The 27,929-nt window shown below is 53.7% G+C and overlaps 1 protein-coding gene across 4 annotated transcripts in view; it reads right to left on the bottom strand.

Annotated features, from left to right (window-relative positions):
• KLHL29 (kelch like family member 29) overlaps nucleotides 1-27,929 on the bottom strand; it is a 315,742-nt gene that overhangs the window by 61,326 nt on the left and 226,487 nt on the right. For all 4 annotated transcript variants that reach the window (XM_040496160.1, XM_040496159.1, XM_040496161.1 and 1 more), the window contains exon 4: nucleotides 1,192-1,333. In XM_040496160.1, the coding sequence (XP_040352094.1) occupies nucleotides 1,192-1,333 (142 nt within the window). The remainder of the gene's footprint in view (nucleotides 1-1,191; nucleotides 1,334-27,929) is intronic.

Raw genomic sequence — 27,929 nt, 5'->3', positions numbered from 1 at the left:
CGAGCCACCAGAGCTTCGGAACACAGCTCGTGACTTCTCTGATAACTCTGGTGAAGGTACGAGATGCCGGGCCATGGTGGTGAGTGACTTATGAGCGGGTGATTGGCTCAGAGGATGCTGGGGACCGGAAGGAGGTCTCTAGTGATGTGGACCGAGTCCTGCTCATCACTTTTACCAATGATTTGGGTGATGATAGGGAAGATATCACCGCCAACTCTGCAGGTGGCATACTGGGAGGGTTAGGCACAGGTCAGCAATAAAAGCTGGAATCAAGAATCATAGGGGAAGATACTGACAGGGACTTGCCCTTGGGTCCCCAACACCCCTCTGCCTAAGGTAGACTGAGAGAAGATGGACAGGGGTCAGGGTTACTGCCTCGACAGTCTTGGGGTCTGACTGGTGACAGCGCATGTCTGTGGCTAGCAGCAAATCAGAGGTGATCTAAGACTGCAGTGGTCAAAGTGGAGGGGCTGAATGAAGGGGTGCAGGTCATAGCACGTGTGGGTTCTTTGTGTGGGGCTCTGGCACCGATGGAGGCAGAGGGAGAGGTCATTCTCTGGAGGGCAAAGGAACTGTCCGCCACGGGCTCTGGAGTGTGGCTGAAGGGCCAAGGGTGTTTATCCCGCAGAAGACTTGGAGGGGGGATGGGTGGGTGTCAGATATCTGTAGGGCTGTGGTGTGAACACGGATGTGTCCTGTGTATCCTAAGGGGAGGTCTGGGACCACTGGGAGACAACAGGGAAGGCTTTTGTCATGGTCAGGGCTGACCAAAGAAGGCTTGGGGGGACGTAGGAGGTGGGGAGCCCCCGGCCCCAGGGGGGTGGAGCATCCCACTTCTCATGTAACCGTTGGCAAGGCAAAGCCTCCCTGGAAGGTGTGACTGGAGAAGTGGGTGAATCAGAGTCCTGAGGTTTGGGAATGACTATTCAAAATAACACAAAGCAGATTCAAAGTCGCTCCTGGGATGTCAGTCTTACTTCCTCAGCCTCCCCAAAGCTTTCTCGAGTAGCAGAGAAAGCGGTAGAGACGCAGCTACTGCCCAGGCTGTACAGCGTCCCGGCCCCCATGCAGGTGTGGGCTGCCGCAGGCCCATGGGCCAGGGCCTGCTGAGGAGTTACAACATCCAGGAAGCCTCCAAACCCCGCTCCCAGCCTCCACGTGGGAGTCTCTGGCTGCCGGCCAAGTACACACCTGGATTGTCGCTCTCCCTCATCTGTTTGGAGGGCGGCTCATCAGTGTCCCAGGGCGTGGACTGATTGATGGGCGTCTGCCCCCACCGGATGCTGGTCGTGAGTCCCTGGGACTGACTATCCGCTTTGGAGATGCCGGGAGCCTGGGGAGAAGCAGAGCAGGGGGATGAGCATGGCCTGGCGTGGGCTGCTGCCCTGGGGGCCCGTCCCCTGAGCACTACTCCTGCTGCCTGAGCCACAAGGCCACACCCAGGGCCACCTGGGAGATGCGGGCACTATGGGTAAACTCCTGCCCCCAGGAACACCCAATCCAGTGCCCCCCCGCCCCCACCAGCTGCCACCCTCTGCGACCACCCAGTCCACCTGAACTATCATAAAGGAAAGTGTTCTGTGCTGTGAGATGTGAAGTCCCCCAGGCCGTTGGATTGTTAATAAACTGCAACATTTATGGGCATGTGCTGAATACCAGCTGTGTCCTCAGTGTAGGCTCAGTGCCACCACGTGTCTGGCCTTCTGACATGTGAGAGGACGGCTTTCCGAAGCACCACCATCGGGCCCCATATCAGCCACTGGGCCCCCCAATATGCCAGTCCGTGGAGGAGGCATGGGGGGTGGGGTGGGGACTGAGGCTCATGGGAGGACAGCTCAGAGCAGGGAGCATCTTCCCTGGGACCCTCTTTGTTGTGAGAAGGAGACAGGCTCTCCGTTTCAGGATCTCATTCTCTAATTTAGATATTTAGATTAGTGAGAAAATGAACCCCAGGCTGAAGACAAACATTAGCACTGCATTGGTCTCTGAGCTACTGCCTTGATGGAATATTATACAGTCATTAAAAATCATGTTTACTAAAATGCATAATGAGATGGCAAAATGCTTACACTATCATGTTAAATGAGAAAAGCAGGACATAAAGTGACACAAATATAAGCTCATATGTAAAGCAATATGTGCAGGAGAGAAAAAAACAAAATGTTAGCAGGGGTGTTATTCTTGGTGACAGGAACATAGGTAACTTCTATTCTCTTGTCTATACCTTTCTGTATTTGCCAAATTTTCTACCAGGGCCATGGCCATTGTAATAAGCCAGAAAAGAAGAAGGAGGAGGAGGAGGAGCAAGAGCAGGAGGAGGAGGGAGGGGGGAAGTTGGAGGAAAAAGGAGAAGAGGGAGGGGGAGGAGGGGGGGAAGAAGGAGGAGGAGAGGGGGAGGAGAAGGGGAGGAAGGGGAGAAGGGAGAGGGGAAGAGGGGGAGGGTGACAGGGAGGAGGGGTAGGAGGGGAAGGAGGACAAGAAGAAGGAGAAGAAGGAGGAGGAGGAGAAGAAGGAAGAGAAAGAGGAGGAGGAGGAGGAAGAGGAAGAGCAAAAGGGGGAGGAGATGGAGGAAAGGGGGAGGGGGAGTAGGGGGAGGGGAAGGGGGAGGGGGAGGAGGAGGAGGACGCGCAGAAGGAGCAGGAGGGGAGGAGTGGGAGAAGGAAGAGAAGGAGGAGGAGGGGAAAGAGGAGCAGGAGGGGAGGAGGAGAGGGAGGAGCAGGAGGGTGAGGTGGAGGAGGGGAAGGGGGTGCAGGAGGGGGAGGAGGGGAAGAAATCCAAAAGCAAGTTGGAAAGCCTGGGACTGGGATAACTGGGGTGTGTGTGGGGGGGTGTGAGTCTCAGCAGAGGTGGTTTCTGGAAATTTCTGCAGTTCCCAGGAGTGCAGCCAGAGCCCAACCAGGTTTGGGGTGAAGGATGTGGTGGGGTGGGGGGCAGAGATAGCTGTCCACCAGGAACAGTCACAGAAGCTCCAAGAGGCCACAAGGGGCATCTGTGGGCTTCTCTTTGGGGAAGGCCGTGGTCTTCGTGACTTCTAACAGAGGCTGACCCAGTGTCCCAGCGGTGGGGGGGGAGGGGGGGAGGGGCATCGCCCTCACTGGGCCTCTCTGAGCAGCTGGAACAGCCGGCACGGGTGGATGGAGGGGATGGCCATGGCTGACAGCACTTATTGGGTCTTTGATGCACAATGCCTATGACAAACAGCACCTGCTTGGGGCTGGGAGGAGCCGTATCCCATTAGGACCTGTAGGCTGCACTGAGCTAATTGCATTAGGCTGCACTTTATCTCTGGCCTGCATTTCAAAAGCTTTGCTTCTGTGAACAGAGCAGGAAACAAAGGGAAAGAGTGAATCTCCTGAGGAAAGAACAATTCAATGGACAAGATTCCTTCTCAGAGGCCCCTGCCCCATTTTTGTCTGTGGGACAGATGGGAGCTTGGTTGGGGTTGGCTGTGATGGTGGGGTGGGGGTGCAGGGGGGGAAGGGTGTTGTGGCGGAGGCTGGGGATTTAGCCACACTCACCCATCAGGAACTCATGGAACAGAAGTGTGGCTTCTCTAAACAGCTTTCCAGTGTGCCCTGTCTGCAAGCCTCCTCTGCATTCCCAGGTTCCCCTGGGTGCTAGGGGGCTCAGAGGTGCAGAGGTGGCTTTCCGTAACCGGCGGCATCCGAAAGGGAAGGAGCCTGTGCCTTGTCCTATTCAGGGCCCTGGGTGGGGGTGAAGTTTGAGTGGTGACACTCCAGCCTCCTAGGGCACCCTCCTTCACTGACAGTGCAGAGACCCGACCTGCCAGTAGGGGGCGCTGCAGCCCCTCTCTGCTGCACCCTGGCAGGTGGGCAAGGGATGTGCTTCCTGGAGGCTTCACAGGCCAGAGGTAGGTGTGGTTTCCAGGGTCCTCCCACCCTTGCCATTTCTTCCCTGCAGAATCAGAATCCGTGCCCCAACCTGGTGCTTTGACAGGGTAGGGAAGGGCTCTGGAAACTTGGAGGCTCTCGTCCGGGGCCCTTACATCAGACATTGCCACTGGGAGACGGGGTGGGGGTCTTCTCCTCCAGAGTGGGTAACCAGATTCTGAACTCTAAAACTTCAGGAGTTCCTGTTTCTGCCCTAAAATTGGGGGTGGGGTCCTGGACTTGAAAAACCGCACACTTTTTCAAGGGCTTAGTCCCTTGGCTCTAAGACACTCCTGCCAGGTCGTTCACTTGTGCATTTGCTGGTTAGTTGGTGTGTTCAGTAAACAAGCACTGGGCTGCTGCTCGGTGCTCGCCCAAGGCCCGGGGGACGAGATGACTGACACTCAGCCCCTGCTTCCTGCCAGGCCCAGCCCCAGGTCCCAGGGGACATGATGACTGAGGCTCAGCCCTGCCCTCAGGAGGCTGCTGCCTGGGGAGCGCAGCCCTCAGCTGTGCAAACTGCCCCCGTTAGCCTCCAGAAGGAAGCCGGGTGCAGGGGGGCGCCCCGAGTGGCAGGGTGGGGGCAGATAACTGGGTGAAGCCCCAACAGGCCTGCTGTGTCTGTCATGAATAGTACAAGCAAATTCTTATGTACAAGAAAGCCATTCTGCTGTGAGAAGGAAAACAGGGTCTCTCTTTTTCCTTCAAGAAAGATAAATAAGGCCACTCATTCTAATCGGCCCAAGCAACTTCTGAAGCTATGAGCAAGTCACAGCTCAGAAATTTCTATTTATTTCTTTAAAACAATGAAATGAACATTCCTTTCTCTACTCCCTCCAGAAAAAAACTGGACACGCTTGTGCACTTTGCCAGGCGCCTGGGCGCCCAGGTCAGGGAGCAATGTTGTAGCCGGGGATGTGAGTCAGCTTGGCCAGGCCAGAGTCCTTCCTCCCGCAAGGGGCTCCAGGCCCAAAGTAAACACATAGTCCCCAAATTCTAGAGGCTTCTGGGGCATCGTGTGCGGGTCCATGGCTCCAGTTCTGAAGTCAGCTCCTGTTAAGACTTTCTCCCTTGGTCCAGAGTCCCCAAAGGTCTGTGACTCCACTAAAGGCTTTCCAGGTCTCTCCCACCCTGAACAGGCCGCCCAAGTCCCCCTTCTTGCCAGGGGGTTGCCAGCACAAGAATGCCACAGAACTCCCCCTGCCCCCAGGAGAACAGCCCAGGCCAGGGGAGGAAGGCAGGGCTGAGGGAGCCCCCTCCCACTGCATAATCTGGGTTATCAGCGAAGCCACCCAGACATCTATCTGGCCTTTTGCCAGTGTTCCTGGCCATGCTTCTGCTCCCTGATATGATGACACTGGGCAGAGAGAGGCAGACGAGGAGAGCCCTCCTCCTGCCTGGTGCTGCGGAGTGGCCCTGTCTGCCCATCACCGGGCTGGGCAGGCTTCTCTCTGCTTCCCTCTAATGAGATGCTAATAGGATGCATCATTAACGCAGCAGCTTTTAAACCCCGAGCTCTTGTAAATTTTCAAAGGTCACATTTTTACGGCAGCTGACAGCATCCTGCTTCTTTCAGCGACTGAAGAACACTAAAGACCCCGATGCTTTATGGAGGAAGCTCTCTGTGAGGCGGCAGCACGGGCTGAGGCACCTGCTGGTCCGGGGGCTGGGAACCTCCACCCTGCGACAAGACTCACAGGGCCTCTGGGTTGTGCTCTGCCGGCTTGGAGGGGAACCAGTTACACATCGCCACAGAGCCGCCCCCGGGGGCCCTGCTCTGTTTAGGGGAAGGAGTGCACAGTGCAAAGATGCTTGGTAGAGGGGGTTGGGGGGCACCATGGGCTCACCAGGCGGTTCACCCACGAGGCTGCGACCGCCCAGAGGGGCTACTTTCTGCTCATTTGTCCACCCAGAGGAAGTACCTTTTTCTACTTTGCACAAAGGTGCCATGTAAGTGAGCAGCATCCCAGGTGGTCAGGAAGGTTTGAAAGATGATGGGATGGAGCTCGCCCGGGGCCCTCACATGCCCGCTTGTTCTTGGACCCACGTGTTGTGCACACGACAGTCGCAGTCTCTGCACACTGCCTTGCGGGGTGAGGTGCACTGACCCTGTACTGGCGAGCCAGCTCCGCAAGAACACGCACCCGGCACAGCGCTCGGCCTGTCGTGGGGTGCAGGGAGTGAATGAAGAGGCCGTGTCTCTGAGCTACGGTGTTGGCCAATAATAGGAGCATCCGGTACTGTTGCAAGGGCTACATGAGTGCACGGAGTGTGCTCCAGAATAGCGAGCCACATCACGGAACAGAGATGTGAAAGGGCTCCGTGCACTTGGGAAACGTGAATCAATGAGTTCCCCTTACTGGGGAGATGAGGTTCCAGACTGTGGGGCCTTGTGTGTTGGGCCCCCCAATGCCATTGCCTTGAATGCCGCCACGGGCTGCTCGGAGGCCTAGTGCCTGCCTCCCCTGGCTCCCTCCCACGTGCCTGAGTGGGGTGCAAGTACTGAGGTTGGTGCCTCCCTCTGTGGGGCTGGGGGATTGCCTGTAGAAGCCAGGGCTCAGCCCCTTCCTCTCTGCGCCCAATGAGGTCAGAAGAGGGTGAATCAATGGACTCTGGAAGTCAGGGAGTGCTTCCCGGAGGAAGGGAGCTGGCACTGCGCCACAAAAGCCAGGCAGATTCACTAAGGGAGATGGATTCGGGCCAAAGTCGCTACCAAGGACCTTAGAGCAACTAGCATGTTTCCAGCCTGGATACATTTGACAGAGCCAGGCTCCAGAGTCCACTTCGGGGTTCAAGTGGCCTCCTCTGGGGGGACTGACAATGCCACCACCCATGTCCATCTCCTGCAGACTGGAACCTGCGAGCCTTGACATTCTTGTCACTTGTGTGGTGCTGATGGGGCTGGCAGGGACGGCCTTCTGCTGAGCGTCACTGAGCACAGCTGGCCCCATCCCTCACAGCAGAGAGCTTCCTCCCCTCAAGGGAGCCCGGAGTCCCCCAGCCCTCATCTCACCAGTGTCCACTGGTGCTCCTGGCCTAGAGTGATAGCCAAGCTTAGCTCCTGCCCTCAAGACATCTACACCAGCAGGATGGGGTAGGTCTGCACCAGGGACCCATGAGGACGACATAGGCTGGGAGAGTGGCCGCAAGGAACACACCCAAGATGCTATGACACTATGCCAGCTGGGGGCCAAGCCTTTTAAGGGATTCTCAGCCTCTTCCTGGGTCTCTCGGATCCCCTGGTCAGAGGAATACCACCACGTGACTCTAGTCAACACCACGGAAGCAGCAGATGGTCTGGCCAAGACCTCTCAGAGTTTCTGTGCACAAATTTGTGAGATACTATGAACCATCGTTTAAAGCCACTGCAGGGCGGTGGGGGTGGGGGTGTGTGGAAACATACACGGTCTACTGTGTATATTGCAAAACAGCAAAAGACCAAAAAGTCATCTGTGTGTTGCTGTTGACGTACATACGCATATGTATCCTCTGTGTTCCAGAGAGGATGCTCCCAGCAAGACTACAGTGGGGACTGTAATTGCATACATGCTGAAGCTAAAGCTGGGGTAGCCTCTCCCCAGGCACACCCCAGGCTGGGTGGTGGGGGGAGGGGGCCTTGGGTGAAACCGACAAGCCACAGGGAGGACAACAGGGTGGGCAACCTGGGGCTGACTGTGCTCTGAGCTTGACCTACAGCCTCGTTTTGCCTCATGACTCCCCATAATTTCCTGATTTGGAAAAGACAAGCTCTGGTGTGGCTCCCTGAGAACCACTGGTCTGGATTTTGGGGGCCCTCTTCTGCCGAAGCACTGCGGACCTGGCCTGAGCCCCTCAGCGGGCCTCTGGCGTCTTCTCTGGCTGCCCTGCACCTCTGCCACACACCCCCCATCTTGAGGTGGGAGCTGGAAGACTTGCTCTGCCAGCTTCCCTTGCAGCTCGATTTCCAGGTGTGTGCCCTGCTGCTCAGACACTCTGGGGTGAGGTTCCCGTCCGGAAGCTGGGCGACGTGAGGAAGCCAGCACGGCTCCATGCTCCGCAGAGGCTGGTGGCAGAGACCCACGGACTTGGGAGCACACAGATGATGGAGGCTCTGGTGTCCCAGGCACAGCATCAGCCGTGGAAGCTGTCATCTCCTTTCCCTTCTTACTCTGGAGGATGCTCAGGGCAGGAGTCGGTTCCCACATGGCTCCCAGCAGAAGTGAAGATGCACCTCTGATCACCAGGCCCTGGGCCGCCATGGGGAATCACAGTGGCTCTAGGACTGCACACGGCAGGGCAGGCCACTCGCTGCAAGGACTGGGTGTCTCACTTCCTTTTCAGGCATCAATCCCCCCGCAGGGCACTGAGGCTCTGCATGGTGTTGCGTCCACCTGTGGGGACTGACTCCCTGAGGCTCTTGCATCACAAAGGTGAGGCCCTATGAAGGCAAGTTTTACTTGAAGAATGGTGTTCCGATGTTGGAAATCCAGTTTTGGGAAGAAGCCATTTTGGCGTCTGGGGTTTTTAGACTATAGCTTCTGCGTTTCTAGCTAGACTGTTGGCATTCTAGGACCAGCAGGTTGTCAGCAAGAGGACTGGTTCCAAGATCACACAGGTAGAGCGTTGACCACGTCTAACATAGGGGTTCTCCAACGTGAGCGCGTGTGTGGGTTAGGAATGCAGGTTTCTGGACCCACCCCAGAGCTTTTGATTCGGTAGGTCTGGGACAGGGGGCCCCTAAAGGTGGTGGTTTGACAAGCGTATCAGGTGATGTAGGAGTTCCACCGACCCCACTCTGGCAAGCGATGACAGTCTTGATATTCAAGTTTGCAGGCCTCTGTGCCCGAACGTGGGGAAACTTAGGGGCTGGAAACTGCCAGGCGGGTCCTGAATGGGACAGATTTTGAGGTCCTGCTCATGTGCCTCATGGGAGCCGGCTACTTGGTGACACTGTCTTCATGGACCCCTGGTCCCAGCCTAGGTTTCAAGGGGTCAGAAGGACATTTTGTCAGATGCTAAAGCTATAAATCTGTGGCCTCTGGGAAGAGCAGATGACATTTATGGGTCTCTCAGTTCTTCATTTCATGATTGCTACTGAACTACATACGAGAATAATCACAGTCAAATCCCCACTTGGGGCTAGGGGACGCTCTCCGGAGCCCCTCCTGCTCTCATGAATGAGGCTGCCCTCTCTGGCCCCCTGGACCCCGGCCGGCGCCCTCGGCCTCCCCTTCAGAGCACCACCATAATGTGCTCCGGAGACCGCTGAAATTTCTAATAATACTAACCAATGATGTGTTAAATTGAGACACTTCTGGCTCGAATGCCGGAAACTGCATGATGGTTTAAAGGACCAGTGCTTACCTTTCTCTATCAATTTGCTGCTAAATTACTGCTTTCGGAGCAACTTACAGAAAAGTAATTCTTTATTTAAATTTTAATTTCAATCTTGTCATTTTAAATATATATTCAGATTCCAATCATATTACAGAATATGATGATGTCTCTGGGCGGGGAGGGGGCAAGTGTTCCTGCCAGGATCCTGGGTGGTGGGGAGAGGGTGTGATGGGGGAGGGGTAAGACACCATGGTAAGGAGTGACCCCAGGGGACAGCTTGGTGAGGGCAGCCATGTGCTGGGTTGCTGGGGATAGGACTGGAGGCCAGTGGCCAGCCTCTAACGTGGCCTCGTGATTCCAGGCTTTGTGCCCGGCCCCGAGGGTCACCTGCAACCACTGACTACTTCCTGTGCCTTCTCTCTCACGGGTCACCACAGGGACCCAACCAGCTCAGCCATAAACACATGCCAGGCACAGATGAGCTAGAGCTGCCTGGACTGCCTCTATCCTCATGGCTCACGTTTATCGAGCGCCTCCTACATGCCAGGCACAGGCACGGTAAGATTTCCTTCCACAAGGTGTTTTCACCTTTATTTTACAGAAGAGAGTGATAGGACCCGGAGAAGTTCTGCAATAGCTAGAGTAGGCCGACTCGGTACGGTGACTCATGTCTATTCTATCCTTTAGAGCCTCCGAAGTGATCTGGGATGGGTGGAATGTTCCAGACCACCCGGCCCCAGCCCCCTCCTGCTGTGGCTGACAGCCCCACAAACTGGTTTAGCCATATCAAGGCTTCATCCGCAGTACCCTTTTGGGGTAACACTTAGACCCTTCCCCTGTGCTCTGAGTACCAGCCATGGCCTCCCCTTACCCCCCTGTGTCCAGCCCAGCTGAGCCTCCTGCTCTGACCCTGACAGCACGCTGGGCTTCCCTCATGTCTCCTGCTGCCTCAGACTCCCTAGACCCTAAGCTACCACCGACGTGTTCCCCCAGCCCCTGCCAGTGTTGTCTTGACCCTCTCCACTGGGGCCAGTTCTTCAGTGTCAGAGCAGGGGTGGTACAGACACCTCTCCTCTCCAAAGTGTGCTGCAGGGTCCACCGTCACGTCCCTTCTGTCCCCAGCTCTCTCTTCCCTCCCTCTGGTCATCAGGCCTTGGCTCTCCAACATGGGGACTGAAAACTCGATGTCTGACCACTTCACCTGCGAGTCCAGCATCTATCCGTGTTCTTTCATGGTCCTCCCCTCCGTGGGATTCCGGATGCCTTGGCTTTCCTGCTTACCTCTGTCGACCTCCACACTTCAGTGCGGCCGTCCTTTCTCCGCCTTCCTCCTTCTTGAAACTCCCTTCCCTTCCCTTTCTGTGACAATGCTTTTCCTGGTTTTCTACCTAAACCTCTTCTGTGCTGATCATTTCTTCTCTGGTCAGTTCTCTGACATGGACATGCCCCGGGCTCAGGCCAGGCCCCCTCTCTCAGGTCTGTTTGGGCCTTAGCTTCAGTCACAATTATCTTTCAGATAGGAAGCATCTGCACGGTGGCCCTCGTTTCTGATAGAACCCAGCTTCCTATAGTATTCTGGGAGTACGTTTGCTTTTTTCCCTTCCCCACATCAAAGTCTATACCTTGGAGACATTCCTGCTAAAAGTGCAGCTCAGACGGCTGCCCTCGCGGACGTAAAGCAGCCGCGGCTGGCGCTCGTGTTGGGGCTGTGCTCTCTCACGTGCCCTGTCTAGGCCCCCAGCCCCTTCCTCCGGCCCCCCCCCCCTGCCCCCACCCCACGGATGGGCCTTGTGGACAAAAGACATGATAAATCTGGCAGAACCTTATAACTCAGAGCTTTCAACTTGCCTCTAACAACTTTCAACTGAAAACTTCTTAGTCCCATTTCCAAGTTACTTTTCATCCATTACAAAACCCACAAAATTTTCAAAGGGGCTTTGAAATAAGATCACCTAGAAAAAAAAAAAAGCCCATCACAAATGAAAGTCTTTGAAAAGAAAGAGGCCCTTTCCTGTGCTTCAGTTCCCTGTGATATCAGTTTCCCTTTCATTCTGCTGAAAGGTGCAGGGCAGGCCGGGCCCTCAGCAGACGCCTGTGATGTGATGGAGCGAGTGGCCCAGACGGACAGACGGGGACGAGGAGGAGAACGAGGGGCACCTGCTCGCAGAGCTGGGATGGGCCTTTCATCGTCCCCCCGACAGCCGTAACCCGCGTGGCCCGCTCAGAGGCCGAGCCGCCCCGCGTGTCCCCGCTCACCTTGGCATTGGTGGCGACGCAGCTCCCTCTGGAGCAAGGCGACCTGTCTTCATTCTTAACACCAAAGTGGGCGGGAAGGGAGGCATGGCAGGAGCAGCCTGGCTCTGGCCTTTGATGGGACATTTCCCAATGCCAGCCCTGCAGGCAGCGACACTCGGGGACCACCCCTCAACCTCCCAGCCTCAGAGCCTGTGACACACCCATCCTCCCCAGGGTCAACTCCAGACTCAGATGCACATCAGATGCTAGCCATTTTGGAGGCTTTGTCATTCTCAGACTTGAAATCCTCAGTGGATCTGCTGAGAAAAGTCCTCTGTGAAGGGCAGCTGAGCCAGCAGTTGATGTGGGGATACGTGTGGGTCCCTTACTGAACCGTGTGCTGATCCGGCCTGGCCCTCAGAGGCCTGGGCCCTGAGAATCCAGTACTAACTTTGAGCCAGGCTCCCGGGACTTCCGGAGACGGTTCCCGACTACCCCAGGGGATGCAGAGGGCTCTTTCGTGCACCTTGGCCGGGGACCGGACTGGCCTCTCTGCCCCTTGAGGCCCTGCCAGGCCCTCCGTAGAAGCCATTCTAGGATTAACCAAGCCCTCCTTGAGTGCAGGACTCACCTCAGAGACAGAAGAACCCCAAAATAAGTACTGGCTGGCTGTCTGCAACTCTTCCTCAGGGTCCTTTCTTCAGCAAACACCTAACACTCCTTTTAAAACCCCTGCAGTCTACCCTTCGAGTCTCGGGCCTCGGCGGAGCATTCCTTATTTTTTCCCACAGACAAAGGCCTGCCAGGGAGAGGGGACAGTTCTAAGTTCTAAAGCCCTGTGCCGTGTGACTCACACAGCCGACTCTCTGAGCACGAAGTTAACTGAGAGCTCGGCAAGGCGGTCCTGACACAGAGACGTCTTTAGCGACCTCATTAGAGCCTTAACAAGAGAGGGGACTGTGGCAGGGTCACCCCAAGGTCAGGCAGGACAATGCAACAAACAACGCAGCACAAATGTCCCTGTGAGGCAGCTCCTCAGGCGGGTGGCAGAGCCGAAGGAGCTAAGATAGCTTTACTGCCGGGACTTCAAGACTCACCGAAGCAAGTCCACCCGAGCGTGTGCCTCAGGACTGGAGCCTGGCTTCTGACGCGGTACGGGACTGACCAGCTCTGCGGTGGAATGTTCCAGAAGCACACAATGAGGGACTCAGTTAACATCTTCCCAGCTCCCTGGTCCTCTGTCTCTCTGCTTTCTGCCTCCACAGGCTCTCTGTCATGAGAACGATGTGCAGCCAGGCAGGGTCCTGAGGGAGAGGAGTGCCCTCTGGCCACAGTCCAGCTCGGATCCCTTAGTTCAGAATTGAGGTGGCTTGAGTGATTTTTTTTTTTTTTTTTTTGAAAGAAATGGCATCATTCAGCACCAGTCTGTCTCTTCAGAAAGTTTGCTGGGCAGACAGATTCTATCCAAATCACTGCAGGTCCAGGTGCAAGAGGGAAAGAGACACAGGGAAGTGGCCCTCTTGGGGAAGACAGGTTTCTGGTCCTCAGGAGTGGCACTGGAGGAGGAGCAGGGTGGTGGGTCACAGAGCAGTGGGACAACCACAGTACTGTATGCTGGGGGGCTTAGACCTGGCTCACCATGGAGCCGGCTGAGAGATGGCATGCAGGGCCTGTGGCCACTTGCTCTGGATCCCTGGGTCAGGGAGAGCGGTCCAGACAAGCCCCCTCTGCTGACGCCCCTTCCTCAGCAGGGGCCCAGACTGCCTGGTCCCAGGCTTCCTTCCCTTCACTGTTGAGAGAGGCCTCCTCTCTGCCATGCTGTGCTGCCTGGCTACCTCAGCTTCATCCATTGTGTGCTGGGGCTCATTGGCAGAGAGAGAGAGAGAAAATTCTAGCCTCTCTTCTTATAAAGCCACTAATCCCTTTGTGGGGGCCCCACCCTCATGATCTCATCTAAATCTAGTTTTCTCTCAGAGTCCCCATCTCCAAATACCATCACGATGGAGGTTGGGTTTGTACCGCATACGAATTCTAGGGGGACACAATTCTGTTGATTGCACTTACGTAGCCTGCACACAATGGGTGTTCAGAAAATGCTGTCCGAACCTAGTGAAGCTCTGTCTGCCTGCTGTTTTTGGGCTCCACCTCGTCCACCAGAACTGGGGGGTATTTAATAGAGGGACATGCAAGGGCCTGACCAGCATATGGTGGTCTAAGCTCTGAGCTCTAATTTTCGGATGGTTTGCTTTTTTCTCTCACAACATAATCTCCATGATCTCTAGTCTTTCCTGAATGCTGTTGAAAGGCTTGTCGTATTTATCTCCGGAGAATCCGCCGTGCCCCTGTGCAATTTTCCATTGTCATGGTTCATTTTAATTTCCTCTAAGGCTGTTGGCCACTCTTGTGTTCAGAAATAGCTTGTTCCACTTAATAAAAGCGCTTAAATATGCAGACACGAGAAGTTTCCTTTGCTTGCTCCTAAATATCACAGTAAGTGGAGTGAGTTGCACGCCGAGCCTTATGCAGTTAGGCTGAGCACACGCCAGGTGGCTTCCCAGGAAGGAGAAGCTTGGAATGAAAGGTGCAAGGGTAGAAACAGGATCCAAGAATTTCTAGGGGAAACCCAGCCAGCCTGGACGCCACACATTGCATCGTCTGGCTGACAGCACACAGGTCTCCTGAAGTGTCTCCCCTCTCCAGAATGATCAGGGCTCTGAGTTCAAGGCCTGCTCCAGACCTCTAACTTACCCTATGACCTTGCACAAATCAGTTCACCCCTCAGAGTCCCTGCTTCTTCACCTGTAAAGCCGGCCTGATAATCGTGCTTCCAAGGACCAATTTTGGTGAGGAGTGGATGTCCTCTGTTTCCAGGGCCCTAGCACAGAAGCTGGGACAAATCAAAGGGCACACAGCTTTCAGCAAATGGCAGCTATTATTACTATTAGCTCACTGGAATTGCAGGTCAAGGTCTTAGAGCTGTGATGGGTTTGTAGACCCAGATAGCCAGGGGCAGAGTCACAGGGCATCTTCTTTGGCTTAAATAACAATAATTAGGAACCAAGAGCCTAGGGTGACTGGTGGATGGGAATAGGAAGGAAGAGGCATGAGTCACTAACTGAAACTTCCTGATAGAATGGCAGCTCGGGGAGGCCAGTTCTCACCCTCAGCAGGTGGTCCTCAGCAGGATGTGAAGCCTCCTGGCCCTACAGACAAACCCTAAGCTTAGCTCTGGGGTTGGGGTGAGGCAGGCAGGGCAACGCAGCATCTGGGTCAGAAGCGCCCCAGAGAAGGATGTTCCAGAAAGCCACATGCCGCCCACCCTCAACACCAGTTTCTGCCCACAAGAGTCACCCCTGGGGGCTTTTCACTTCTGTAAATACCCACACCTAAGGCCGTCTCCTCCCACATCTTCACCCAGGGTCAGCTCTGGCATCATAACTTCTACTGCTCAGGCAAGGGGTAGTTTAGAGATCCACGTGAGGTCACACACATAAGTTGAGAGCGGTGACCTGGACCTTGGTCACAGCCAGACTGTAGCTCTCCCCTTCCGCATCTATGTCCTTGTGAACACAAGACTCCAACCACCCACAGTGTGTGCATTCTACAACCCCGTTCCTGGACAACACTCGGGTTTACACATGTGTGCACGTTCTCGAAGATGCACAAGCGTGCACACACACACTCGCCTACTGACACACCAGGCCCACACACACTCCTTCTGTACAGCCCCAGCCTGCTCGGGCTTCGGGGGGGATGCTGGCCCCCATGGGGCAGGAGACGCTGACAGACTCTCCCTTCTTGCCCCAGAGAATCTTTTTTTTTCTTCCACAGCTCTGAAACACGGAGTCCCCCATGGCCACTTTGAGCTTCCCTCCCAGACACTTTTTCCTTTTTCCTAAATCAGCTTCCAGTCTGACTCATTTCAGTTTTAAAACAAGAAAACATCAACAAACACGATGGAGGGAAACAGATGGTAACAATTACAGGAGGGAGAAAACAGAGCCGTTCCCTTTACAAGGGGCAGGCAAACATATTGTCCCCAGGCAGTGCATCGACCCCCAGCCACGCTGTATGAACCTGGGTGCCGGGCTCCCAGGGCCTGTGCCCATCACAGGGGACATAAGGGGTCATAAGGCCTCTGAGCACCGCAGGGCAGGTCTGCTGAACCTGGCAACAGCTAGTTCTCCAGGGAGGGAAGGATGGACGTTCCAGCACATACCAGACTACCTCTACCTCTGACGTCCTGTCTAAGGCCCAAGATGTGGGTGGGACGCTTCCTCCCCTGCTGTGACTGACCCCGGCTGCCTCCTGACAACCACAGCAGCCTGCCTCACCTGCCAGAGCCCCTGAAGGAGGGCAGGATGGCGTCTCTCATTGTGGGTGGTGGCGAGAGCCAGGCTGCCTGGTCCAAATGCAAATCCTGCCACTTATAAGTGGCCAAGCTAATGGACCTCTCTGTGCCATCATTTCCTTTCTCCTAAGATGGAGATAGTTCTAGAACCTACACGATAGGAGTTTTGAATTAATATGTGCAAGGGACTTAGAAGCAGGCCTAACACACATGAGTGCTATGTGTGGAAGCGGTCTTGTTCTTACCCATGCAGACAGCCAGCTTCTGGCCTGGCACTCAGCATCCATAAAGGCCTGCCGAGTGGAGGGACAAGAAGGCAGGCCTGAAGCTGTGCCCTGCAAGATGGACGAGGCATTCTAGGCAGGGGACACCATAGACCGGAGTTAGGGCTGACGGGAGAAGCCCCGCTGTAGAGGCAGGGTGCCCGAGGCTCTGGGAGCAGCAGACGGCCAGGTCCGGGGTCCTGAGCAACACGTCCTGCCATTTGTCCATCCTGTGTGTGTTGAGCAGGACAAGGGTTCTGCCCTCTAGCAGCTCAGGCTGGTGGAGGCAGGCAAGGAAACAGGTGCAACCTGGGGACATCAAGTGCTTTGACAGAGGGGGGCACCCACCCCAGCCCCGTGGGCCCGGGAAAGCTGCCTGGAGGAGACGCTGAGTCCTGAGTGGCAGGGGAAGGAGTGTGGGGGTGGAAGGATGGGTAATGTGGCATTCTGGGCACGGGGGACATGATGCCTTTGGGGATCAGAACAGCAGGGCATTGAGAGTGAGGGGTCTGAGTCATTACTGGAGTGCCCCAGGCAAGGATTCCACATCTCTGAGCCTCAGCTTTCCCTCATGCGGGATGAGAATTACAGCCCCTCCTTCCCAGGCGTTGTGTGAGACGTAGAAGTAAGAATGCGTATCAAAAGTGCCTAGCTGACTCCTGGCACAAGAGGTGCTCACCACAGGGAACTGCTGTGGACCTGCCTTTTGGATGGGACTCTCTCCCACGGGTCCTGCTCTTAGACACATTTATGCACACAAGCTCTCACGCAGGATAAACGTTCCCCAGCGCTCCGTGATCACACATGTCCTCACACACTGCTCTGGACTGATTGTGCCCCCAGAACTCCTATGTTGGAATCCTAACCCCCATGTGATGGGAGGTGACTAGGTCTCAAAGGTGGAGCCCTCATGAAAGGGATCTGTGTCCTTATGAGAAGACAGGAGAGAACTCTCGGTCCCTTTCTGCTCCCTGTGTGAGGGAACAAGGGTAAGTCAGCAGTCTGCAACCTGAAAGGGGCTCTCACGAGAGCCTGACCGTGCTGGCATCCTGACCTCAGCCTTCCAGCCCCCAGAATTGTGGGAGAGAAATTTCTGCTGTTCGTAAGCCACCCAGGTCATGGTACTTAGTTACGACAGCCTGAGCTAGATAAAACATGCACCCTCCCACATGTTCACACGCAAGGGTACAAGGAGACACCAGTTGGCATGCACTGTGTTCGCCATATCTCCCCCTTTGCTTCCATCTGGTCCCCTCTCCCACCCCCGGAATCCGCGGAGACTTTAGCCTCGTGGGATGTGCTGTGGCCACCCCTATTCCAGGGCCCTGGATAAGGTGGGCTGCATTTAACCACCAGAGAGAGACTTTGTTGTGCGGTGGCAGCAGGCTGTGGAAGCCCTGGGATGAAGGGGAGGAGGGTATATTTCATTCCTTCTCGCCCCCTCCCGGGGCCTGTTCCTCACAAATGCGCATCAGGCAGCTTATCTGGTAAGCGTCCCAAAGTGAGGAGGGGAGGCTCTCTGGCACACGCTATTTTGGCGGCTACTTCTATTTTAAAACCTACTGACATCCCCTCTTGTTCTCCTGGAGGGCTCAGCATCTTCGAATTCTCTGTCTGTCCATTCCGTGGCCTGGAGGAGCCTGTCCTATTTGCACCAGGGGCCAGCATGCTCCTCTCTGCCCATTTGCTCCAGGCACCCGCACCCGCTGCTGTTTCTTTCTTTCTTTAAAAAAATGGTTTTTTTAAAAAAATGTTTATTTACTCTTGAAGGAGAGAGACAGAGAGAGAGAGAGAGAGAGAGAGAGAACGTGAGTGGGGGAGGGTCAGAGAGAGAGGGAGACACAGAATCTGAAGCAGGCTCCAGGCTCTGAGCTGTAAGCACAGAGCCCGATGCGGGGCTCAAACTCATGATCTGTGAGATCATGACCTGAGTGAAGTTGGTTGCTCAACCGACTGAACCCCCCAGGCACCCTCTGCTGCTGTTTCTTCTTCAGCTCTCTGGGTAGCCCAGACAAGACCCTTCTCTCCTCATTTGAAAAACGGGCTGTTGGAAAATAGCAGAGGGTCTCGGCTGTCCCTTAAATGTGTGTCTTGAGATGCCAGGCGGTGCAACCGTTTAAGACATCCTGCTTGCTCTCTGAGCGCTGGTCCCATAACGGGGACCTGGCTTCCCATGCAGGTTTGCCCGTGTGGGTGTCTCATCACATACGGCACACAACGGCCTCTGCTTACACACCCATCTCTGTGGGCCTGGCCTTCTCTCTAAGTGCTGGTGTTTCTCAGGGTGCTACAGTATTCTCACGCCTTCCTCCCCTATACCTGTATAGGATCCTGTTTGCCCTCCTGGACTTAATTATTGCCCAGTTGCCAAATCTTCATCACCTTTAAATTCCAGACCCCATGACCCCACATGTTCAAATGCTTAGCAGACATTTTGACTGGGCTGTTTCACCTACACCTCCAACGCAGCTTGTCCTCCCCAGATCTGCCCCCCTCTGTTGTACGGTGGTCCCATCACCCGCTGTTACCCAGGCAGGAGCGGGGACTGGGCTTTAGCGGCCCCTCCTCGGTAGCTCTCCAGCAGCCTTGACCACCCTGCTCCTTAATCTGCCTTCCACCCAGCCTCCGGGTCACCCATGGGATGCACCCCAATCTGTTCTTTGTGTTGCCGCCCTGTTTTCCCCTAAAATGCAAGTATGACTGTGTCACTCTTCCCTCCCAAACCCTCCAGCCTCATAGTCTAAGGGTCACGTCCCAACTCCTTGATGTGGTTCTCAAAGCGTTGCTGGCCTCCTGGGCCCCATCTCTCGTCACTCCTAGTCTGGCCCTTCCTCCTCCCCAGGATTGCCTCACATGCGGTTTGCAGCTTCACGTCTCCAGGCACTGGCCCCAGTGTGTCCATGGGGCTCCCCTTCATCAAGGCTCACTCCGTCTTATCCTTGAAGACTCAGCTCAGGCATGCTCTCCCGAGAAGCCTTCCCTGAACAAGCTCCTTGTCCCCGCTGGGCCACATGTATCGCCCCTGGCCTCCTAACACACCCACGAGGATGGAGCCCTGTGTGTTTCTATTTGCTCACCCCTCCCTCACTGCACGGTGAATTCCTTTGAAGTGGAAGACTTTGTTTTGCCTCCAAGAAAGGATCCAGGGAATAGTAGGTGCTCAGTAAAGGTTTGAGTTACGAATTAAGTCTTAATAGTAGGGAAGTCTCTCCATGATGCTCTGAGAGTGTGGGGCAAGGCAGGCTGAATTTTATGCAGTTGTTGGCTTTACCTAGGTCCCAGAAAGGACTCGATTTCTCTCTTCCTGGTACGATTCCAGGGCGAAGTGTGTTTTGAGTCCTTTCCAATCAAGCCCTCAATAGGGAGTCCTGACATCAGGCATTGATTTTTTTGCCAAAGGGGAGGCAGCTTCCCCTGTGCGTTCCGCATCTCGGCAGTCAGCTCATATTTTTAGACCCTAATCTCTTCTGTCATCACAGACCATGCCCACCTCCATGCCACTGGGACCCAGGTTTCTAAAATCAGTGTCAGAGTTCCTGTCACTGAGATGTTAGAAGAGTGCACACCAAGGCCTGCACAAGTGGACCCATCCCCTTAACCCATTTCTTCCCCCTGCCCCCCACCCCAGTCGCTTTGAGGCCTCAGACCCCTCTAGGAGGGGTGCTCTTGGAGCACCCACTGCCTTCAAAATATTTCGCCAGCCCCTGGCGAGCCAGCCCGGAACCAGCCACTTATCACTGCTGGAGAAGCGAGCCCTGGTTCTTAGATCAGCCCAGAGATGCCCCCAGGTGTGACACATCAGGCTCAGGGCCCCCCCGCTGCAGAGATGATCACAGACCCATTACTTTAAAACATTTCATTCACGTTTTCCTTTCCCTTCTAGCAGGGAAGGAGCAGAGGAACGAACAGTCACTGAGTCTGGGGATCCAGGAACAGGGGCTCTGGCCGCAAAACGCCATCTGCAATTGAGAGGCCACCCCTCCTCAGCTGATAGCTGCAGCTGCCGAGTGAATGTCCGGTCCGGCTGCTCGGTCTCCTGGCAGCCAGGTTCAGGTGTGGTTCAGGGACAGGAAGCAGGCAGGAGGTCAGAAGGCAGAGGGCCATGGACACAGCAGGTTTGGCCAAGCCACTGTATATATGTGGTTGTGCAGTGTCCTTCTCTGCTTGCATGAGCCATGTGCCCTGACAAAGGGACACCTCCACCTGGAGTGATGCCTGTGATGGTGAACTGTCCTTGTCTGCTTGGCTAGGCCATGGCGCCCAGGTATGTGGTCATACATCACTCTGGATGTTTCAGTGAGGGCATCTGGGGGCAGATTAACATATTTTCAACATTTATTTATTTTTTGGGACAGAGAGAGACAGAGCATGAACGGGGGAGGGGCAGAGAGAGAGGGAGACACAGAATCGGAAACAGGCTCCAGGCTCTGAGCCGTCAACCCAGAGCCCGACGCGGGGCTCGAACTCACGGACCGCGAGATCGTGACCTGGCTGAAGTCGGACGCTTAACCGACTGCGCCACCCAGGCGCCCCCAGATTAACATATTTTAAAATATATTTTTAATGTTTTAAATTAAACTCCAGTTAGTTAACATACAGTGTAATATTAGTTTCAGGTGTATGGAGATTAACATTTATTTATTTATTTAAAGTTTATTTATTTTTGAGAGAGAGAGAGGGAGAGAATGAGTGGGGGAGGGGCAGAGAGAGAGAGGTGGGTGGGGTGGGGTGGAAAGAATCCCAAACAGGCTTTCCCACTGTAAGCACACAGCCTGGTGTAAGGCTCAATCTCACCAACTAGGAGATCATGACCTGAGCCAAAATCAAGAGTTGGATGCTTAGCTGACTGAGCCATCCAGGCGCCCCTGAGATTAACATTTATATCAGTGGACTTTGAAAAAGCAGATTGCCCTTCCTAATGTGGGTGGGCCTAATCCAATCAGTTGAAGCCTAAATAGAACAAAAGATTGACCTCCTCTGATCAAGAGGAAATTTTACCAGCAGACAGACTTTGGACTTGAACTGTAACACTGACTTTTCCCGGGATCTCCAGCCTGATGGCCCAACCTTGACAGCTTTCATAATCACCTGAGCCAGTTCTATAAAACAAATATTCTCTCTCTATGCATCCTATGGGTTCTGTCTCTTTGGAGAGCTCTGGCTAATACATCTCACTTATCAAAATTGCATCTTTATTGCATAAGGACTAGTGGGCACCTGTAAGGGTTAAGTTGTAGTGTAGGGCTAACCTGTAACCTTAAGAAATAACAGCTTTGTTTTAACACTGTAGATTAAGAGATAACAACCTTGTCCTGTCAATCAAGGGAACAAAAGTTTAAGGAAAATCAACTGGTTTAGTGTTTGATTGGATTGGGGCAAGGGCATGTCTGAACAGTTTCCACCCCAATCTGGGAACTATTTCTTTGTTCTGTCCCCAGGTGATGATGATAAGACGAAGTGGTTGGCTATAAAAACTCTGTACCCCAGCTGTTCGAGACCGCACTCTGGTCAAGAGCGTCAGTCCCGATCGGTTGGCCTTGCCTCTCGTTGTAATAAACTTTGTTGTGACGGTCACTGGTGCCTGTAGCATTCTGTGTGGAGTCGTGTGGATACAACACACCCTGGAAGGGAGATCTGCCACTTGTCTGGGACATAGGTGCTGAATCTGCATTAAAAGTTTGGGCACGCCCTGACTTGAAGGGTCTCATGGGTGATGTTTTTACAGGGTAGGAATCACTACCACATCCCAGGTTGTGACTTTCCAAGGCAGGCAGACTAGCAGGCCCCCAGGTTTAAAAAAAAAAAGCTAACCTGGCCATGACACTCCTGTTTCAAGTTCCTCAGGGGTTCTAGGGCAAAGCTTGAGCCCTGCACGCAGCCCGTGACTCCCCTGGGGACCAGGCCCTGGTCTGGTTTCTAGCTTCATGCCACACCACACTCCTCACACGCTCTTGAACCTTCCCTCTCCACCCCCACCCATTCTTTTCTTGTCTTTCTGCCTTTGTACCTCCAGTTCTCACTGGAGTACTCTGCCACCACCTCTTTGCTTGCAGAGCTGGAACTTAAACTTCAGCACAGGTGTTACTTCTCCAGGAAGCCTTCCCTGACCACTCCCTATGCTCAAGTCTGGACTGTATCTTCCTCCTCTGGGCTATGACAGGACTCAGGGCTGATCCTTTGGGACTCCTCCCACTATTGCCTGCTTCTTCCTCCAGGCTTTGAGTTCCTTGAGGTCCTGGGCTGGGACATAGTTGGCATAATAAGTGTTTGTCGAACGAATGAGTGAGAGCACAAATGAAATGGTCACTTCATATGGTTTCTCTTGGGTTCTTCCTAGTTGAAATGCTCTGGTGGATCACTCAGACTCATTTTTGCATCATTTTCACGGACAGGGTAATGTTATTGCCCAGGCTCTAAAGTCATGTGTCAGCTTGTGGGTATTGATATATCCGGTACAAAGTGCTGATGATCTAAATAAGAAAACGATCACAAAATTTTATTGAGCATTAACTCTATTAAGTACTGAGCTATGCTTTTTATTATCTAATTTAATCTACTCCTCATAACTAGGTTCACTAGGTGAGCTTCAGAGAGGTTACTTAACTCACTCAAAGCTGCACAGCTAACAAAGTGGAATTGGGCTATGAAGCTGGATTTGATCAGAAAACCTGTGTAGTTAACCACTGAGCTTCAAAGCCTAGGATTATTTTCTTGGTAACAGTGCCTAGGTGGGCTGTAAAATCTGTACCAGCTGGAGCCCTCACCCCATATGGACCCCATAAAGGAACACCCATAGAAAGCTGGACTTTGTGTGTGGATGCCAGGTGCTACCCAATCTCTCAGGCAGGAATCTCAGCTCCTCTCAGTTCAGGATCAGGTCTGTGCCCTGTGGCCCCTCCCTGACCTTCCTGCCAGCCCCAGGGCCCCACTGCCTGGGCAAAAACAGAGGCTGTGCAGGCAAGAAGAAGTCGGGACCTCTCTGTGGCTGACGTCCACCTCGGAGAGGGCAGCTGTCCAAGGTGGCCAGTTTTCTGGTTTTTTCACCAAAGCATTTCTGAGGGTGTGGGAGGTACTCCTCCAGGGACCTGGGTCCCAATCACAGTGAGAGGGCATATACAGCACTCAGATGATGGCAGGCTTTGTTTTCAGGAGCTCAGCAGGATCCTGGGCCTAGAAATAGACCAAGCTGGGAGAGGGGATGTAGTGCTGGACCTGAGTCCTTTGCTCTTCCAAGGGCCATTCTGAGTGGGAGGAGCCAGGAGGTACCAGGTGAGAGAGGCGGGTGGGAGAGGCTGGTGCTAGGCCCATCTCCCTCTGCTCATGTCCATTCATGGCCTCTGATTTTCTCAGCAGAGAGGTATGACCAGAGAGCTTTCTAGAGCCACTGACCATATTTTGAACAGTTTGGGGATTCAGCAACCCTCTAGAAAACGTAGCTAATTTGGTCAGATTATGGATTCAGGAAAGATTGTAATACTTCAGTCCCTGACTTATTAATGCCATCTGTATTTTCAGGGTTCTCTAGAGAAACGGAACCAATGAGAGATATATATATGAAGAGATTTATTACAAGGAATTGGCCCATGTGATTATGGAAGCTGAGAAGTCCCAAGATCTGCAGTTGGCAAGCCGGAAACCCAGGAGAACCAATGGTGTAAGATCTAGTCCAAAAGCTGGCAGGCTCAAGGCCCAAGAAGAGGCAATGTTTCAGTTCGAGTCTGAAGGCAGGAAAAAAACCAATGTTCCAGCTCAAGCTGTCAGGCAGGAGGAGTAGTTCCTTCTTATCCATGAGAGGGTTAGCCTTTCTGTTCTATTTAGAACTTCAACTGATTATATAAGGCCCACCGACATTAGGGAGAGCAATCTTCTTTATTCATTCCACTGATTCAAATGTTAATCTCAGCCAGAAACACCCTCACAGACACATCCGGAACACTATCTGGCCAAATATCTTGGCCTCCCTTGACCCAGCCCAGTTGATGCATAAAATTAACTATTGCACCATCTCCTACAACTTCCACAACTACATCACTGCTTGTTGTAATTTTTATATGAATCTGTGCTCTGGGTAGGAAGAGTCCAGGCAGGGAAACACACACACACACACACACACACGCGCGCACACACACACACGTGCACACACACACGCGCACACACACACGCACACACACACACGCACACACGCAAAACCAAAACAATAAGAATACTAAGCAGGGCTTGAGAATTCCTTCCATGCTTACAGAACTTTTCCACTGGCTCTGCCTTGCCAGTAAATACTGCCCACTCCCAGGAGAGGAAGGGTCTGCCTCTTCTCCCCTCCCCGCCACCAGCAAATAAAATAAATAAGCCGCTTCCCAGCCACATCTGCTCCCCGGTCTCAGCATATGCTCTGCCTAGCTTGCTTCTTAACTGTTCAGACTCTAACGGGCAGTGTCCGCTGTGCCTCTGCCCCCCTTGGGGCCTTCTCCTGGCCCGGCCTTCCCAAGCTGCTGCTTCATGCATTACCCACAACATCAAAAATGTTCCACTGGTGGTTTCAAGATTCCTAAAAAACAGATTCAAAACATCTTTAATACTCTCTGAAGAAGCAATATATCACAGAAAAACCTGTAACCTTTAGTACAGCTGATATTATCCAGACTGGGGGCTGATTAGCGAGGTAACCGCAGCCACTTCGTATTCCGCGAGGCTGCTGGACGTGCGCCGTAGTCTGGCCACCCACTGTTGGCGCTCCCAAGAAAGGAGGCTGCTGATTTTCCAAGTGTTTGCCTAATCCCCTTTTCTATAACCTGAAAAAGAGTCACAGTCCTCAAAGGGGGTATTTTCCAAAAAACAGCCTCCCCCTATAAACACAACATCTCTGAAAATAATACGGACAGTTCCTCCAGCATGGAATGAATTTTCCTTCCTTTTCTTCCCATCGCAGAGCCGAGAGCACAGAGCTCTGGCTGAGCCTTGCCAAGGCAGCCAGACAGAGGGAGAGCTCAGTGAGCTGTTATGTATGCGAGCTTCACGAGGACCAAAAGCCAGCAAGGAACTCCCTTCTCCTAGAGGACGGGGGACAAGTGTGGGGTGGGCGGCGGGCCCACCCAGGCCTCCGTTTGGGTGACTTCCACGAGGGGCTGTGGCACTTGCTGCTGCCTTGCCTGAGGGGGATGCGGCCGGGAAATCAGATACTTGGATTTGCCAGGTTGTTTACTCTTGCTTCTTTCTGAAGGTTAATGTTATGGGCAATCAAGGCAAGCTGAGAGGAGGAGACGAGAGGCAGAAAAATGGAAACCTTCAAACCAGTAAAAGGTTTCGTTTACCTTTGGTAAATAAAAGTGTGTTCATATTTTCACAAAGATATTTCTATTTCACCAGCTTACAATTCAAACTGGGCTGGGCAAACACGCCGTGATATGTCACACTGCTAATCCAGAGAGAAACGGAAAACAGAGACTAAACGTAGGGATCCCCCTGTGGCTCTCCCTTAGATCCAGAAGGCAGACCAGCATCTACATTAGCTGATGCCCAAGGAGGCTCTCCCGTCCTCTGCCCGCCTTGGTCTGGGTGGGGATCCATCATGAGCGACCCCGGGAACACAGCCAGAGACCCCCAGACTTAGTGCAAACTACAGGACCAATCCCTGCCCCCCCACCCCACACTCTGTGTTCTTGGACAGGTCGCCAGACTTCTCCCAACCTATTTCCTGTTTTCTGTGGGACAGTGTCAGTCTTACAGTTCATGGGGTGGCAAAAATGATGGATGCCAAACCCTCAGCCTGGGCCTCACGCAGACTGGGTCCCTCCAAGATCAGAGGTTGTATTATTCTCATTATTCTAGAAAATGTCATAGAGAATTGTTTGCTTGGTGATTGGAACTATGTTTCTTTTTAATAAAATCTTGATTTAAAAAAGGCCTGGAGGCACCTCTATTTTCTTTATTCAGCAGGATGGGGAGTGTGGCCAGGGCGACAATTTAGATTCCCAGCAAATGCCTCGCTCTGACTAGCTGCGCTCCGTTCTCTTCTTCCCATCTTTCCCGCCTCCTCCCAGTTTAAGAAAGGGGAGATTAGATAAAATAAGAGCTATGAGGCTCCCTCCCAGAATAAGTTAAACCCAGGCTGGGTGTGGACTCTCTTTGGGGCTCAGTGGAGGAGTAGAAGCTGGCAGAAAAGGAAGCAGGGTGCTCCTTGGAGCTGAGGGTCAGTGGGGGAGCCTGCCTGGCCACTGGGGGGGGAAGCTCGGGGACATGCCACCCCTGGGGAGGCCTGGCGACCCTGGGAACAGAGCCGGAGACCCCCAGACTTAGCGCAAACCACAGAACCAACTCCCCCCGCCCGATACTCTGTGTCCTTGGACAGGTCACCGGACTTCTCCCAACCTATTTCCTGTTTTCTGTGGGGGCAGTGTCAGTCTTACAGTTCATGGGGTGGCAAAAATGATGGATGTCAAACCCATGGCAGATGGGCCTGAGGGGTCTACACTCCCCACTGGGACCCACAGCCCCAGTGATGTCATTCTCATGAGTCTGAGGGGACCGGCCTTGGGATCCCTCACCAGGAGGAATCAAGGCCTGGAAGACCAGAGGCCATAGTGAGCCTGGTTCCCAAAAGAGAAGCAGAGGTAGGTCTTGCAGGTCCCGGAGCAGGCGTGAGAATGTTTGCTGACGGGACAGAAAGGCTTACTGCCCAATAGGGGGACAGTGACATTTCTCTGCTGAAGACCCGTGCAGCTGAACCAGACTGATGTGGTCACTTCATTTTCATCCAAGACCCTCAGCGCCAGCCACATCTACACATTAGCCAGGTGCATAATCGTCTGGCTGCAAATGCGGAGCCTGCCGACGCCTGTGGGTGTGAAGCTACCTAGACTGGAATAATGGGTTTTCTCCAGAGAGCCGGGAAGTGGGGGGCAGGTGGCCCATGCAAGGTGAAGTATCAGCAGCTATCCTTCCTGCCCAGTGCACTTGTCAGGTGCTCTGCAGTGTCTGGGCACTGGGTGCACCCTGTCAGATGAAGCCTGGTGCCACAGAGCCCAGGACCTCCTCTCTGGCGTGATGCCCCTTCAGAGCAGGACGCAGTAGAGAGAGGCCGCTGGGCACGTGGGCTCTTGGCTTTGGGCCATGAGCATGGCCTTGTCTGAAGGTGTGCTGACCTCACTGAGCTCTGCAAGCTCCTAATGGCTCTGAAATCGAGAGCAGGGTTGGGGGAAGGGGTGAGCATCCTCTCTAAGCAAGGACCGCCAGGATAAAAGCATTATTAGTGGCAAACACGAAGCACTGGAAAAAACACTTTGACTTTTGTGCTAATTTTATTAAGGTGGAACAGGATTTTAAAACATGCTCTGAATAAACCCACACAGCGCTAGAGGTGTTAAGCAAAGCCCACGGATACGGAAGGGCCAGGAGGGATGCTCTGGAGCCCCCTGTACCCAGAGTGGTACTCAAAGCACCACATAACCCTCTCTGGCAGTTGTATCTCGTTGCTTGGTAGTGTGGGGAAAGGAATATACCTTGACGCTCAGAAGACCTGTGTGTGGCTCCTGCCACTTCTTCCAGGGACCCGGAGGGATATTAAATCTTGGTCTTTCCAATTTTAAAATGGGATAATAGGGGCGCCTGGGTGGTTCAGATGGCTGAGTCCGACTTCAGCTCAGGTCATGATCTCACAGTTTGTGAGTTTGGGCCCTGCGTTGGGCTCTGTGCTGACAGCTCAGAGCCTGGAGCCTCCTTCGGGTTCTGTGTCTCCCTCTCTCTCTGCCCCTCCCCTGCTCACACTCTGTCTCTCCCTCTCAAAAATAAACATTAAAAAAAAAAAAGGGATAATAACAGCAGCCTCATTCAGTCACTTATTCACCAAATATTTAGGCTCCTGCCACAGGCCAGCATTGT

Source organism: Herpailurus yagouaroundi, unplaced genomic scaffold, assembly GCF_014898765.1.
Source record: "Herpailurus yagouaroundi ecotype Mexico unplaced genomic scaffold, PumYag 188, whole genome shotgun sequence".
Taxonomy (NCBI): domain Eukaryota; kingdom Metazoa; phylum Chordata; class Mammalia; order Carnivora; family Felidae; genus Herpailurus; species Herpailurus yagouaroundi.
This window is presented reverse-complemented; position numbering and strand designations above follow the sequence as displayed.